We start from the raw sequence: 16688 nt of genomic DNA, 5'->3' as shown, positions 1-16688 counted from the left end.
GTGGTCCCTATTTGGACAAAGGTGTATACCTCTGCCAACTAGAGACCCCATTTCTAACAGAATGCAAGACATGTTCACTATACACATTTTAGTGAACTTAAAACTCCCTTTTATGGGGCAGATACCAGCAAACGTGTGCCATAAACTAAGCGTAAGGTCATCACCTCATTACTGTCTTGTCTAGGTCTTGTGGATTTTTCTACATGGCAGGGTCCCTAAGTCCATAAAGTGCAGCCCTCACCATTCCAAGTGGGACGATTTTGAGAGTAAGCCAAGCTCTCATGGCCCAAATGTAAAACTAAAACCCAAAATAATCAAATGTCTTCTTGCTTGCTGTGGGATAAGATGTTTTAGAGTGCGGGGGAGAGCTGAAAGACTGTTACCCCCTTCAGTTGAGGTGGGGGCGCAACCAGGCCCATACTGGTTGGTAGCCACCACCCCAATATATTTATATTTTTTAATTCCCTGGCATCGAGTAGACTGCCCATGGGGGCAGATTGGCGAAACAAAAATCGGCCGATCTGCCCCCAAGGGGGACAGAAATGGTCTAGATACAATTTACCCCCCAGGGGAGTGACACTTGACTAAGGGGTCGCTCCCCACCTCTAAAAAACAAAAACAAAAAAAAAAAAGATTTTTTTTTTTATCCCTGACGCCTAGAGGTTTCTGCCACACCTGGGGGCAGCTCGGCCTAACAATAGGCCGATCTGCCCTCGGGGGGCAGAAATGGCCTAAAATAAATCGCTTCCCTCATGCCAGTTTCCCTTGAAAAATACATCCCTGGTGACTAGTGGGCATTTCAAAAGCCGGATTGCTTTACAATCCAGCTTTTGAAATGCTCTGAGAGACTTCAAAGGGAAGGAAACTCCTTTCCTTCCCTCTGAAGCCTCTCAGGCCCCCATCACATGATATAAAGAGAAATGCTTTGCATTTCTCTTCCGATCGCGCTGTAAGCTCAGCTCAGCTTCCAGTGCGATGGGGAAGTGGCCTCATATGAGGTCAGTGCGCATTTGCGTGCTGACGTCATCAGACGTCACTGGGGGAGTCGGGGGGGGGGGGGGGGGTTCGGGAGTGCAAGGGCTTCCCCTTCCATCCCTGCCTTGGGGGGTGGGAGGGAAGCCCACAGAGGGAGCGCTAGCGCTCCCTCTGAGCTCAGTGCCGAGGACGTAATGGTTACGGTCCTCAGCACATGAGCACTGTGCCGCAGGACATAACCATTACGTCCGCGGCACAGAACCGGTTAAGTTAATGCATCAAGGTTCAGACAACCAAATTAAACATTTCAGAAAGCCACAGGCCGCCAACCGTGTGCACTAAAAAGTATAAGGTGTTTTCTAAGCAAGGGAGCTTGTTGCAATAAACGGGCTACAACCTTCGTTACTTCAGCTTTCTAGTGTACCCACATGCACAATATGACTGGTGGTCTGGGGAGAGTGTAATAGGTTAAAAGGCCAGCAGACAGCAAAGGATGTATGCAGGGAGATGCTTGGGTAATCTATCCGGCTATAGTGTTGTACAGGAAACGACAATGTGCACAAGTGTAGGCGGATCATATATTTGTGGCTCTAAGCAGCAACATGGCGAAACAAGGGGGATAGTCAGTTACTCTATGTTGCCATGGCCCTTAAAAGAGGAAACTGAATGCCAGCAGTGAAAGATCGCTTTAAACGCAGCTTTATCCATTAGTTGTGAAGACCCGACTAGGCGTATTTGATGAGAAAGGGCTTGAAAGAGTTCTCGAATTCTAGAGACAGTAACTAAAATTAATAACAAAAAAGTGGCTCGTGAATGGAAAATCAAGACTGTTTGAACTGTTCCATCTTAAGCAGGAAAAACAGAGCGAAGCATGCATCAATTGACATTTTACAACAAAAAGATTTTACAAACAATGAAAAATACCTTAAAAATGAGTGAAAAACTTCTTTGCAGGACATGCACCTGGGTACAAGCACAGGCCATGTTCAGCACATTTATACACCGTTACAGGATTTAAGGAACACATTTTAAGAATTAAGAAGACAGCATTCAGCTCAACCATCCAGTCAAGTGTATAAAGTATTCCATGTAAACTTTGCTGAGGAAAACATACTTCAATTAAAAAACTGACACCTACTTTTATTGTTTTGGTCTGAAGCCTCAATCCATTTAGTGTGTTGATAGCTTTCTCGGCATCCTTGGGATCAACGTAGTTCACAAAGCCATACCCCAAGCTTTGTCCTAATTAAAAGAGATATTGTTTGTAAAAATCTAATGTAAATGCAATGCAGTTACAGTGATATATGCCAATTCAAACCACCACCGTCTTCTACTCCGAGAATTAACATGTCCAACCTGCACTATGTACACTTCAATTTATTTATACTTCATGGTGTTCAGATCCATGTTCCATTTGAGAAGGTTGTCTCTTAAGCAGCATAGGCACTGTACAGTACATGTTTTATACGTAAAATAAAAAAGCATTAGTGCAACCAACAGCTTCACAAAAAACACCAATGCTACCTCCACCATATAACGGTAAAACACCAGTTGCGTGTTTCCCCAACACTTAAATAGGTTTTGGAAAGATCACCACTATGCTTTGTGAAAGTGAATTTCTAGTTTCTCTAGGGTAGTAAAAACCGAAGGTCTTGGGTCTGAACTGAATCAAAATCAACTTAAGAATCTTGCATCGTACATTTAAACAATACTTCACATTTGCAAGTCATTAATAAAGACTCATATGCAGCACACACATTAGCAAGTACATAGTTACCATTGACAAAATCCAAATAAGATTTGCCATTAGAACCTGACTAGCAGTTGCCGCTCCACAGTCGATCCTGGAATCGGAGAAAGCGCGGCGCTCATGCAATGAATTAAGCTGAAATAAGTGAGGGGGGCACAAATCAAAGGTTTCCTCGAGGGCCAATGTTGGCAACTACCTCCTGTCCTTCAATTCAGGAAGGCTAAGGCACCTTCAAATAAAAATGTAAATAAGGGCAGGGGTATTTCAGAGAAATGAATCAAAAATACGTAAACGTTCACATTAAGTTAAAGGATTTGAAGGCAGGCTAAGGAACAATTCTAGAGCGCTACATCATGGCAAGACCTCAGAACAAAAACTGAGGGTTTAAATAAATACTCCAGATCAGGAATAGCATATCTGTACGGGTTTTGAAGCAAAATTGTATTAGATGGGTTGTTTTTTCCAACAACGATGAACTGGGCTCAAATGAAGAGCATCTAAAACTGGCGAACAAACAATGGATATATACCATTGCTGATTTCAGGCTCATAATCCCAGTGACCATTATAGAATTTGAAATGAAACAGATGGGCCAACACAGAACTGATTAACTATGGTAGACCATACTTTTCTGTACTTAATCATGAACTACATAAGGGTGATACCACCCACCTGAGGAGACCGACATTGCAAGTGGGTGATTTGATGAACCTTACTATATTGGGTGACTTTAATGTCATTATGGATGTGTGAGTAGATCGATCTAGAATTTAAGACTTTAAAAAGATGCATAGGACCTTTGTAGTAGTAGGTTGGTGCCATGAAAAATCTACAGGGGCAGCAATTTGTCTACACCGCCCACCCCAAAGCCTCGAGGGAAAGATTTAATCACATGCCTAATTACTGAAAATAATACTAATTCTTTCCACGTTTCAATTCCTGTTGCAAATATATCTGAAATCTACAGCAAAGATAAGCATCAAAGGAGACGGCCCAGAAAAGCTGCTTTAATGATATACGGCTTGTTAAAGGAACCGGCAAACATTAAAGGATATAAAAGCTTAGATATGGAAAATGTTCAAAGTAGGACGCACTTAAATAATGATAGGTCATTTATAGGAATAAAGTTAAAAGGAGGAAAATAGTCGGCAGTTTCAAAAGATTAAGTAGAACAACTCCATCATGCATCAATGAGTTAGTCTAGGAATAAAGAATGACTGAAGTTGGGTGCGTGAATTGGCATGCCGATATGGCTGTTACTCTCTAAATGAGCTCCCCAAGATACGCTCCATAAATCCCCCAGTAGCCTTCTTAAGACTAGCACATTCTCAACTGCAACAACTTGTGCAACTTACGAGGACACTCTTACCACACCGCTCTAGCTCAACAGGACTTCTGCTGAAATAAAAGTAGACACGCTGCCCTGCCAAGTCCTTGTCAACTGCTCCTATGGGTCACATCGTGAGCCACCCAAACTCTCAAATGAGTAGGGCTAGCCCCCCCTTTAGACACTGAAGCCCACCAAAACACTGCTGTGAGGACAGCATGCAGAATTACAAGAAGTCTTAAGTTATTTTAGATGGAGTTACTTGGAATGGCCCCAGGGCCTTACTGGTGAACACCTACAGAGCTACACTGCAGTTTCTTAGAGTTTGGCAGCCTACCCAGGGTCACACTGCTGCTGGTGGCAGCCTCAAACCACACCAGACCCAAAGAGAAACTCGCATCAGGCAGCAGAACTTCTATGTATGGATGTGATTTGTCATTTTCTGCAAGCATGCAGGAACTGTCCTAGCAATCTTAGCCTACCTCCAAGGAAAAGTGTGGTGGCAGCGGCTGGAATAAGCACCATGAGCTACAAGTGAAAGACACTGTTGTCCTATTTTTAACGGGTCAGTGCAAAGTAGGTGACCCACCTTCCATCTTGGGACTGTCCTGCTTGCCCTTCTTGTCCCAGGAGTGATTGTTAATGTTGATGTGGGTACCTGTGCGCTGGCTGGCCCCACCATCTGCATCTTTGGCCCTAGTCTGCTGCTGCAGCTTATAAACAGAGACCATCTTGAAACTTGCAGACTTAATGTGAGCCAGGGCCAAGCACCCATCTCAGCCCACCTATGCAGTTGATAGTGCGGAATGGGGCTCGCAAAGACCAGATATTTTGATCTGCTTGCAATTTACTCTGTCAGATGGCATAGGGACTGTTTTATCTTCCCGAAAACCCCTTCACCCTATACTAATTACCCTTATCACCGGAACTGCTGGTGGCTGGCCCTGTGGGAGGTGACTGCAGGTAATGCTCCTGCTACAAGTGTACTGGTGCTGTGCCCAAATGCTTGGGTTTGCTTTGTGAGATCCACCCTTTGTGAAAAAAATATGTTACAGAAGTTTAACAAATGGAGAACAGCCTGCACCCTAATGCGCCACTGACCGGAGAAGCTTTTGACGCGACGTTATGTTGAAGGACCAAACTTGTGCTGTCCTGCAGCAAAACAAAATGGAAAAATGCAGCTGGCAGAGTCTTGGATTCGACATGCAAGTGGGAACCCAAAGAACAAAGTGATTGCCAAAGGCCATGCTTCACCTGCTCAAATTCTGAAAGAAATTCAAGATACTGGTTCTCTGCCTGAAGAGAAAATTGGGTAGGCAGTACTTTGTCTCCCTACCTCACCGTAAGTGTGGCTGAGGGCTGAATTTAAGTTATTAAAGATACTATCTATACTCTCCGAAATAGGGTGGGGAGATTCATGGACTTCCTAAAATACACTGAAGGTCAGCTGGAGGAGGTAGACGATAGAACAGACAACAACAGACTACAAGTTGTGGGTGTTAAAACTTTTCCTCTGTGGCTTGAGGAGGGGGAAGGGATTTTAAGTGATGGCACTGGTAGACCTGATTTTATGGTCCCTTTTGAAGGTTTTCCTACTGGGTGCATGGCTATTTTTGAGCCTGAAAGGCTGGGAGATTGGTCCATATTGTGAGACTGCTGTGCCTTTTGACCACCAGCTTTCCTTTAACTATTTGCACTGGCTCAGAAGACTAGAGGACCATCATTTCTGGTTTTCTTTTCTGGAATCTGACAATCAAAGGTTGACTAGGTTGGAGTCGAGGGGCATGGGGAAACACGCCATTAGTGGTGGTTAAGAGGAGGTGCTTTTAACACTAGCAAATACTGGTGTTTAGGGTGGGAATAGTCTCTTAATTCTAGTTTTCAATCTCTCTATTGTCCTAGGAATGGGACACAAATTGCGAGATATACTTCAGGGATGAAGGTCAAGATTGGAGGGGTTGGACAGAAGGTTTGGTTTAGGGGTTTCATATGCATGGTTCCACACACTGGTTCTGTAACAAATAGCTTCATAATACTCTACTTTTCATATGGGACAATGACAGACTGGGTCTGCTGATGACCCCATATGTGTTTCAGAAGTGGTCCTTAAATGTTAACCAACTTAATAGAATTAGGAGAGGAATCACAGAGAAACGTTTCCCCAGCATCCCTATGCTTTAGAAAACCTTTTGGGTACCAAAATTTGCTTTTTTTGGACAGTGATTACAATTGTGTGTTCCATTATAGCTTCACCAGGACTGCACAGGGGCAGCAATCCATAGGACATTTCCTCTTACACTTACTAAAATTTACTCAGATGGACAGAGTGGGGGTTGGCAGTACTGGGCATATTGGGGCGAGCAATGGTTACCAAATTCTCACCAGGTATCACATGCCAGATTAGGCAAACGAAGGCCATACATAACAGAGGTAACCCAAGAAGCCACAATAATTGGCAGTGACTTCAATGTCAATTTCGGGGAAGACCATGATTTTTGTGAGAGATTCTAGAGTGACTCACAGCAAAATACCCTACTCTCGCGCCGAGATGCGCACATTAGGAATATGTGATGTATTGCCCTATTGGGCTCCCCCAAGTCAGAGTCTACGCTCTTTTTTTTTTTTTTTTTTAAATATGTCCTCTCGTCTTGATTTTTCCCATGCCAAACCCGGGTCAGACCATGCACCTAGAAATTGACCATTAACATCTCTACTTATCTCAGGGGAAAGCCCAGGTCTTACTTCAAACTATATATTGGCTAGGCCTCATGTGCACATACACTCGGAGGCCCTCTAGTCAGTCATCTGTAGGTGCAAGAGTCTGAACTCTGAAAATCAGAAAAGGTGCAAGGGAGAAGCAACTGCTAGATTAAAACTCAGCGTCTCCATGGGGGGCACAACTTTACACTCAGTCTGCCTCCTCTGTGCCAGACAAAAGTATTACACTTGTAACAGATTGATGTGGCAAGCCAAACCAGACCCTCTTCACAATGTCTCAGCTATGATTTTGGTAACAACAAAGGTAAATTCCATTACTAGCTCACTGCACTGTATTATAAATTGAGGCTATGGTGTGAATCAAGGGCCTTGCCTACTGGGACAATAGTCATTGGCAATGCCTTTACGGATCAAAACAAGCATCAGAATGTGTCCAGCGACTTATTTAGGCAAGATGTCACTCTGACCTAGCGTTTGTGCAGAGGCCTAGATCTGTTCTTAAGGATGTGATGTCAGGGACCAGTCCTGTGACATTGAGAACCATACCAAACATGCCTTTATAATAGGCAGTAGACTACTCTCCATGTCCTGGGTGTCTCACAATGAGCAATGGTGCTACCGTTTTTTGTGAATCTGAAGTGTGACTAGATGTGAGAAAACAGGGCTAACTGCAGAGGCCCCCTTTTTGCCCTCATTTTTCACTTTTTACTGGTGTTTTCCTGACTCTGATGGTGCCCTGGGTACTGCTAACCAGTCCCAAGGCCTGTGCGCTGTATAAAATGAGTATGCAAATTAGGCTAAGTTAACCTACCTACAAGTCCCTAGTATATGGTGGGCATTTAGGTTTAGGGACCCCAGCATAAGTGGTGCCCCCATGGGTGCACTGTGGAGTTTCCCAGTGTCATTTTAAAGGCAGGCCTGCCTTGCTGGCTGCTTTTAGATTAAAGTCACACGCAAATTCGACTTTGGAATTAAAAGTAGTTCCCAAGTATTAAACTAACTTATTGTTTTTACAAATAAGTCACCCCTAAGGTGTGCCTTATGTGCCCCTAGGGTTGGGTGCCATGTAACTATAAGCAGGGACCTTATACAAATAGTTTTCTAAGCCCTGGTGAGGTAAAACAGGCAATTTTTGTTTACCATCGTTGTAGTGAATGGCCTCCATAGGCTATAATGGGGAGACTATTTTAATTTATTAAAGTCCCCTTAAGTAACAGATACCTCAAGTTTGGTATCTAATTGTTATAATAAATCCCACAAGTTACAATTGTTGGATTTAATATAACTTGTTCAGGTAAAGAGTTTACCTCAAAAGTTGCCAACTTCAGCCCTGCAGTGTTTTGCTTCTTTGCTCTGATTGGCCAGCCTCTAGCAGCCTGGCCAGGCTACCTAGAGGTGTGAAGGGGCCTGGCTCAACAAAGATGTGCCTGGGGGAGATATTCCCTCGGCAGATGGGGAAGCAGGAGAAGGGGGGGGGGGGGGGGGGGGGGAATGAGGGCTGCCAAACTGGCCTTCAAAGGCAGGGAAGGACATTTGGAGTAGCCCAGCACCTCCCTCCCTTCCTGCAAACCCAGACAATTAGGTGCCCCCATGATTAGATTAGGAGAGGTCAGGGGAAGGATGTTTAAGATTTTTAGAAACACCAGTGGGTGGGCTCAGCCAGATGTATCCTCCAAAAATCACTTTCAGCCATGATGGATTTTTTAGGAATGTTGCTCCCCGGGATTTATTTTTTGCCACACTTCCCAGGAAGAGGTCATCACAGGGGGAAGGACCCTGCACCTGATTGGAGACCCAGGACCCCCCCTGTTTTTCACCCAGGAGCTGAGATAAAACTGGCAAATCTGCACCCACATAAGGACTGCTCTGCAGGACCCCTGACCTGCACTTGGGCACTGCACTCTGGAGGACTGCAACACCAACTCACTTGGGCTCCACCACAAGGACTTTGCCTGGCTTCAAATGGTTCAAGGAGGGACTCCCTGTTTGCTACAGGTGAAAACATGCTAACCAGAGTCCCCTGCACCAACTCCTGAAGAAACTGACTAGCTGACGACTGTCCAGTGGCCAAAAAGGAGTTTGCTCAAGGTGCATTCTGGGAGTTTTAGTCTGCAACCTCAAGGGGCATCTCAGAGCTTCTGGAACACTGGGGTGAACTGTGGACCTCAAAAGAACCTTAAAGGACCAGCTGGAAGAAGGTCCAGACGTTTGGAGAACTTTTGGAAAAAAGCTCCATAAAAGGTCTGACCAGCTGCAGCAACTCTAGCTGACTTGCCTCAACTGCAACCCGGGCTGACTTGCAGGTTTGTCCCGTGGAAGAAAGTCTCTGAAAAAGTGACTAAGTCAGAATGTAGGAAGTTGACCGGGACCTCCCAGCCAGTGTATCTTAAGAGGGCTCTAGGGATGTCTGATCAAGATTCAGGTTTGCCGCCGAAGGATTTTCACCTTGAAAAAACGACTAAGTCAGAAGGTAAAAATCTCCATGGAGGGCTCATGCGACGCGTATCTGGGGTAGAGTTCCAGGAGGACGGATTGGACTGGCAACTTGGTCCACCTGAAGAAGTCTTCATGGAAACGACTAAGTTCTACTGAAAACTTCTGACCAAGGCCTCGCGCGAGCAGTAGCCAAGCAGGGCTCCATTGCGGTCGGCCTCAAACTTTTACTTTGCACCGGTCAAGGTGCGACCAGACTGGTGCTATTCATTTCGAAGTGCTAAAAAGCATCAATTCTTTAAGAATTCGTATCTCCTGTTCCCCTTATCCGATTTTAATCGTTTTGGTGTAATTTTAAAGATGAAAATATAATCTATTTTTATAAATTAGTGTTGGATTTGTATGGTGTTTTCTGTTTTACTTTTTTACTATTTTGTGATTTTTAAATGCTTTACACGTCTCCTGTTATAAGTCTTGTCGCTAGTTGCCAAGCTACCAAGGGTTGAGCTAGGTTTAATTTACTGAGACCTAACTGGAGGTTAGTGGCCTATTGCCAAGTATGGGTACTTACCTGCCCTCACCAATAAGCCATTTACCAACACTAGACCTTTCCTTGCCAGTGACAGCACAAACTACTGTCTGTTATATAAAGTTCTATGTGAAACCCAAAACCTCACTGTCCCCTCCATGTTGAGTATATGTGTACAAGTAAACTTTGAGTATTACATGCATGGTAGCAGGACTTCAGGTATGAGTACTTGGGTCGAGGGGTCAATTTCAGATGCCCTGTTTTTGCATGCCAATTGACTGAGGATGACTACCACTTCCCCAAGACAGCGTAAGTGCATTGACTGCATTTCCTGTGACTGGAGGACTGGACACTGAAGTGAAGAGGCTAGAGAGGGCTTCCATTAGAAATTCCATGAGGGCCTTTTAGTAAAGTACTGCTGATTAGTTCTTGAGCATTGCCATTTGGTAGATGGTAGGAGTGAGCAGGACTGGTTTGTTCAAGGTGAAAACATTTCTAGGCAAGGCCTACCCTTTTATCTGTCCCAGATTACTGTTTCAGGAAGGTGGGAGTAACCACTGGAAGATTTCACACTTCATTATGTCTATGTTTTGGGTACTCAAGCTTAAATCTAGCACAATTGCTACCTACTCTGAAAATCATCATATACGCAGTCTGTGAATGGAGGTCACCCTAAAAATTACATTTGAAAGCGAACCAACCCAAACTAGCTTTGAAACAAACAGATCAACATCCTGTGTGGAAAGTATGTAAAATTGATACATTTAAAAAAAACATCCAAACACCCTATTTTTTTCTTGTTTCATATACTTCAAGAACATGGAACAGTGCCCCAGAAGGACCTCTGTGCTATCAGGGCTGTTATCTGAGACCCAGTCCCACAGAGGTGTATTACCTGAAGTCTACGCTTTCTTTCCCTGGAGCAGAGGGTCTGTCTACAGCCAAGAAGCTTGCTTACCTGCCCAGAAGGGGAAGAAGTCTACCTTATCCAGCATGCAAGTGGATAGACAATTGCGTAGTGAAAAACTATTCTCAGCATGGGTAACTGCCAGAGAAAGTGGATAACACTACAGAACAAAGCCAGAAGCGACTCATGACATGAGGGTCTCCCAGTTCCTATTGTAAACTGCAGAAAGACTTTCCAAGCACAAGTACCACTGTGTTGTGTCACCCTCTGAGAGCTGGAGCTGCCATTGTTAACCTCAGAGAAGTGGAGATGCTCACTGCTTCAGTGGAGTCTATCAGCCTGTGGGGCTGCAACTACCAAAGACATCACCACTGAAACAAAAAAAAACAGCAATGCTTATCTCGCCAAGGGGTGCCTATTCTAAAGTGAAGCCACATTGTGGTTCTCACAGCAAGGAACAGCCAACTGCATATGACAGGAACACATGCGGTGTCCACTGTACCACACGAACACATTAGTGAGCAAAAGCATCGCTTGTGAAAAGGATGAAGGATTAAATGCACACCCAAGTGTGGCACACGACTTGGGAATTTCTACCCAAGTTAATAATTGGGGTGAAAACTACTAAACTGATTTGTGCCTCTAACCGATGGAGGAAAAAGTGAAGAAATCTACGTATACAACGTATTCATTTGTCTATGTACATAACTGCCTGAAAACTTAACTATTAGAATTGCCATAGAGGGTATCAAAAGGGGAGTAACACTTACTGGAGATTGTAATGAAAATGTCACTTACCCAGTGTACATCTGTTCGTGGCATCAGTCGCTGAAGATTCACATGTTGTGCATAGCCCGCCATCTGGTGTTGGGTCGGAGTGTTACAAGTTGTTTTTCTTCGAAGAAGTCTTTCGAGTCACGGGACCGAGTGACTCCTCCTTTTGTCTCCATTGCGCATGGGCGTCGACTCCATCTTCGATTCTTTTCCCCGCAGAGGGTGAGGTAGGAGTTGTGTTGTAGTAATAGTGCCCATGCAATGGAGTGCCTAAGTATGTACCTATTTAAGGTTTAAATAATATATTTACAAATGTACAAAGCTTAGGTTAACTTCCGGACTGCTACAGGCTCCCGGGGAGGCGGGTGGGCACATGTGAATCTTCAGCGACTGATGCCACGAACAGATGTACACTGGGTAAGTGACATTTTCAGTTCGATGGCATCTGTCGCTGGAGATACACATGTTTTGCATAGACTAGTAAGCAGTTAACTCCCCAAAAGCGGTGGTTTAGCCTGTAGGAGTGGAAGTGGTTTGAAATAAGGTTCTTAGCACGGCTTGACCTACTGTGGCTTGTTGTGCAGATAACACATCTACACAGTAGTGCTTGGTGAATGTGTGAGGCGTAGACCATGTGGCTGCCTTACATATTTCGTGCATTGGAATATTTCCTAGGAAGGCCATGGTGGCACCTTTCTTTCTGGTTGAGTGTGCCCTTGGTGTAATGGGCAGCTGTCGTTTTGCTTTAAGGTAGCAGATTTGGATGCACTTAACTATCCATCTGGCTATACCCTGTTTCGATATTGGGTTTCCTGCGTGAGGTTTTTGAAATGCAATAAACAGTTTAGTTTTTCGGATGTTTTTAGTTCTGTCGATGTAGTACATTAGTGCTCTTTTGACGTCTAATGTATGTAGTGCCCTTTCAGCTATGGAATCTGGCTGTGGGAAGAACACTGGTAGCTCTACCGTTTGATTTAGGTGGAACGGTGAAATAACCTTTGGCAAAAATTTAGGATTGGTCCTTAGGACTACTTTATTTTTGTGTAGTTGGATAAAAGGTTCTTGTATTGTAAACGCCTGAATTTCACTTACTCTTCTTAGAGATGTGATGGCGATGAAAAATGCAACTTTCCAGGTTAGGAATTGTATTTCGCAAGAATGCATAGGTTCAAAGGGTGGACCCATGAGTCTTGTTAAGACGATGTTGAGGTTCCATGAAGGAACGGGTGGTGTCCTTGGTGGTATAATTCTTTTGAGGCCTTCCATAAACGCTTTAATGACAGGTATCCTAAATAGTGAAGTTGAATGGGTGATCTGCAGGTATGCAGATATTGCTGCGAGGTGTATTTTAATGGAAGAGAAGGCCAGGTTCGATTTTTGTAAGTGTAGTAAGTAACCCACTACATCCTTTGGAGATGCGTGTAATGGTTGAATTTGATTATGATGGCAGTAGCAAACAAACCTTTTCCATTTGCTTGCATAGCAGTGTCTAGTGGATGGTCTTCTAGCTTGCTTTATGACTTCCATACATTCTTGTGTGAGGTTTAAGTGTCCGAATTCTAGGATTTCAGGAGCCAGATTGCTAGATTCAGCGATGCTGGGTCTGGATGCCTGATCTGCTGTTTGTGTTGTGTTAACAGATCTGGCCTGTTGGGCAACTTGACGTGGGGTACTACTGATAGGTCTAGCAGTGTTGTGTACCATGGTTGCCTTGCCCATGTTGGTGCTATCAGTATGAGTTTGAGTTTGTTTTGACTCAATTTGTTTACTAGATATGGAAGGAGATGGAGAGGGGGAAAAGCGTACGCAAATATCCCTGACCAGTTCATCCATAGGGCATTGCCTTGAGACTGCCTGTGTGGGTATCTGGATGCGAAGTTTTGGCATTTTGCGTTCTCCTTTGTTGCAAATAAGTCTATTTGAGGTGTTCCCCAGCGTTTGAAATAAATGTTTAGAATTTGGGGGTGAATTGCCCATTCGTGGACCTGTTGGTGATCTCGAGAGAGACTGTCTGCAAGTTGATTCTGGATCCCCGGAATAAACTGTGCTATTAGGCGAAGGTGGTTGTGAATTGCCCATTGCCATATTTGTTGTGCCAGAAGGCACAGCTGTGTCGAGTGTGTCCCCCCCCTGTTTGTTTAGATAATACATTGTTGTCATGTTGTCCGTTTTGACAAGAATGTATTTGTGAGTTATGAGTGGTTGAAATGCTTTTAATGCTTTGAAAACTGCTAGTAGTTCGAGGTGATTTATATGCAGCTTTCTTTGATGTACATCTCATTGTCCTTGTATGCTGTGTTGATTGAGGTGTGCTCCCCACCCTGTCATGGAAGCATCTGTTATCACGTATTGTGGCACTGGGTCTTGGAAAGGCCGCCCTTTGTTTAAATTTATATTGTTCCACCATAGAAGTGAGAGGTATGTTAGGCGGTCTATTAACACCAGATCTAGAAGGCGACCCTGTGCTTGTGACCATTGTGATGCTAGGCACTGTTGTAAGGGCCTCATGTGTAACCTTGCGTTCGGGAGAATGGCTATGCATGAGGACATCATGCCTAGGAGTTGTAATATCATCTTCGCCTGTATTTTTTGTGTTGGATACATGCGTTGAATAATCTTTTGGAAATTTTGAACCCTTTGTGGACTTGGAGTGGCTATTCCCCTCGTTGTGTCTATTGTCGCTCCTAGGTATTGTTGTACTTTGCACGGCAGAATGAGTGATTTCGCATAGTTGATGGTGAAACCGAGTTTGTAGAGGGTTTGTATGACCTGATCTGTGTGGTGTGAGCACCCTGTCAGTGAGTCGGTCTTGATTAGCCAGTCGTCTAGATACGGGAATACGTGTATTTGCTGCCTTCTGATGTGTGCAGCCACTACTGCTAGGCATTTTGTGAAGACTCTTGGTGCAGTTGTTAAACCGAACGGCAATACTTTGAATTGGTAATGTATTCCTTTGAATACGAACCTTAGGTATTTCCTGTGCGACGGATGTATTGGTATGTGGAAATACGCGTCTTTGAGATCTAAGGTTGTCATGTAATCTTGTTGCTTTAGCAATGGTAACACTTCCTGTAGCGTGACCATGTGAAAGTGATCTGATTTGATGTATGTGTTTAGTGTTCTGAGGTCTAGGATTGGTCTCAGTGTTTTGTCCTTCTTTGGTATTAGAAAGTACAGTGAGTAAACCCCTGTATTTGTTTGTGTATCTGGTACCAGTTCTATTGCGATATTTTGCAGTAATGCTTGAACTTCTATTTCTAGGAGGTCCGAATGTTGTTTTGATATATTCTGTGGTTTTGGTGGTATGTTTGGAAGGGTTTTTTAGAAATTCTATGCAATAACCATGTTGGATAATTGCTAAGACCCAAGTGTCTGTTGTTATTTTCTCCCACTCTTGGTAATACTGACTTATTCTTCCCCCCACTGGTGTTGTGTGGAGGGGATGAGTGACGTGTGAGTCACTGCTTGGTTGTAGGTGTCTTGGGGCCTTGAAATTTTCCCCTGCTTCTAGGGAATTGTCCCCCTCTGTATTGGCCCCGAAAGCCTCCCCTTTGGTACTGTCCCTGGTAGGTGGACGGTGTTGAATGTGAGGTACTGGCTTGTGTGGCTTGACCCCGAAACCCCCCTCTAAAGGTTGTCTTGCGGAAGGTGTTGAAAGTGCCTCTGCTCTGCGGGGAGTAGAGCGCGCCCATGGCTTTTGCAGTGTCAGTGTCCTTTTTTAGCTTCTCAATTGCCGTGTCCACTTCAGGTCCGAACAATTGTTGCTCACTGAATGGCATATTGAGCACCGCCTGCTGTATCTCTGGTTTAAAACCAGATGTTCGTAGCCACGCGTGCCTTCGTATGGTTACTGCCGTGTTAATTGTTCTTGCAGCTGTGTCAGCTGCGTCCATAGAGGAGCGTATCTGGTTATTAGAGATGTTTTGGCCCTCCTCAACCACTTGTTTCGCCCTCTTTTGTAGTTCCGTGGGTAGATGCTCAATGAGGTGTTGCATCTCATCCCAGTGGGCTCTATCATATCGCGCTAGGAGCGCTTGAGAGTTAGCGATGCGCCACTGGTTTGCAGCCTGTACTGCGACCCTTTTACCGGCTGCATCGAACTTGCGGCTCTCCTTATCTGGGGGTGGTGCATCGCCCGATGTGTGAGAGTTTGCTCTCTTGCGAGCTGCCCCTACCACAACCGAATCTGGTGGCAGTTGTGAGGTAATAACAGCTGGGTCTGTGGGAGGTGCTTTATATTTCTTTTCCACCCTCGGTGTTATTGCCCTACTCTTGACAGGCTCTTTGAATATGTCCTTTGCGTGCCTTAGCATTCCTGGGAGCATAGGCAGGCTTTGGTAGGTGCTATGTGTGGAAGAGAGGGTGTTGAAGAGGAAGTCATCCTCGACAGGCTCAGAGTGTAGAGACACGTTGTGGAACTCTGCTGCTCTAGCCACCACTTGTGAATATGCTGTGCTGTCTTCTGGTGATGAGGGCTTTGTAGGATACGCCTCTGGACTGTTGTCCGACACTGGGGCATCGTATAAGTCCCAAGAATCTTGGTCCTGGTCACCTTGGCTTAAGGTGGTGTGAACCGGTGAATGTGACGGAGTCTGCGCCGGTGAAATGTGAGCTACAGGAGGAGGAGAGGGTGGCGGAGTTACCTTCTTCACCAGTTTTGTTTGTGGTGCTTGTTCTTGTTGGAATTCAAGTCTCCTCTTCCTCCTAATAGGGGGAAGGGTGCTTATTTTCCCTGTTCCACTCTGTATAAAAATCCTTTTTTGAGTGTGGTCCACTTCGGTGGATTGTAATTCCTCCTCGAATCTATGCTTTCGCATTTGAGAGGACAGTGATTGTTCCTCTGAATAGGAACTGGTAGTTGGCTCGGTTTCGGGTCGTTTTGGCACCGAAACTATGTCCACGCTCTTTTTCGGCTCCGAGGCGATTTTTCTTTTGTTCGGAGTCGAACCCTCTCGGCGTCGATCCTCCTCGGTGCCGCTGTCTCTGCGTCGAGCAGCTTCGGCTCCGCTATCTCGGCGTCGATCTTTGTCGGCAGCACTATCTCGGTCCCGAGATGGCTGGGTGCCTGTGTCTCAACCCGAGTCGGACGATCTCGGCACTATTTCGGCCTTCTTCGGTGCCGATGGTCGGTCACCGATTTTATGGGTTGAGCCATGGCCTGATGGCAGTGGCGTCCCCTGGGCCTTGTCAGTTTTCTTATGTGCTATCTTCGACGTCTTACTCACTGTTTCGTGGTCGTCGAATTCGTCCAAGTCAGATTCATGGATCGAGAAGG

At 44.9% G+C, this 16688-nt stretch overlaps 1 protein-coding gene across 5 annotated transcripts in view; it reads right to left on the bottom strand.

Moving 5' to 3' along the window:
* The window catches only part of ELAVL2 (ELAV like RNA binding protein 2), a 558847-nt gene that overhangs the window by 222815 nt on the left and 319344 nt on the right, over positions 1–16688 (bottom strand). For all 5 annotated transcript variants that reach the window (XM_069240845.1, XM_069240835.1, XM_069240864.1 and 2 more), the window contains exon 5: positions 2114–2217. In XM_069240845.1, the coding sequence (XP_069096946.1) occupies positions 2114–2217 (104 nt within the window). The remainder of the gene's footprint in view (positions 1–2113; positions 2218–16688) is intronic.

This window comes from Pleurodeles waltl, chromosome 1_2, assembly GCF_031143425.1.
Source record: "Pleurodeles waltl isolate 20211129_DDA chromosome 1_2, aPleWal1.hap1.20221129, whole genome shotgun sequence".
Taxonomy (NCBI): domain Eukaryota; kingdom Metazoa; phylum Chordata; class Amphibia; order Caudata; family Salamandridae; genus Pleurodeles; species Pleurodeles waltl.
The sequence above is the reverse complement of the archived record's forward strand: the minus strand, read 5'-3'. Positions and strand labels throughout refer to the sequence as shown.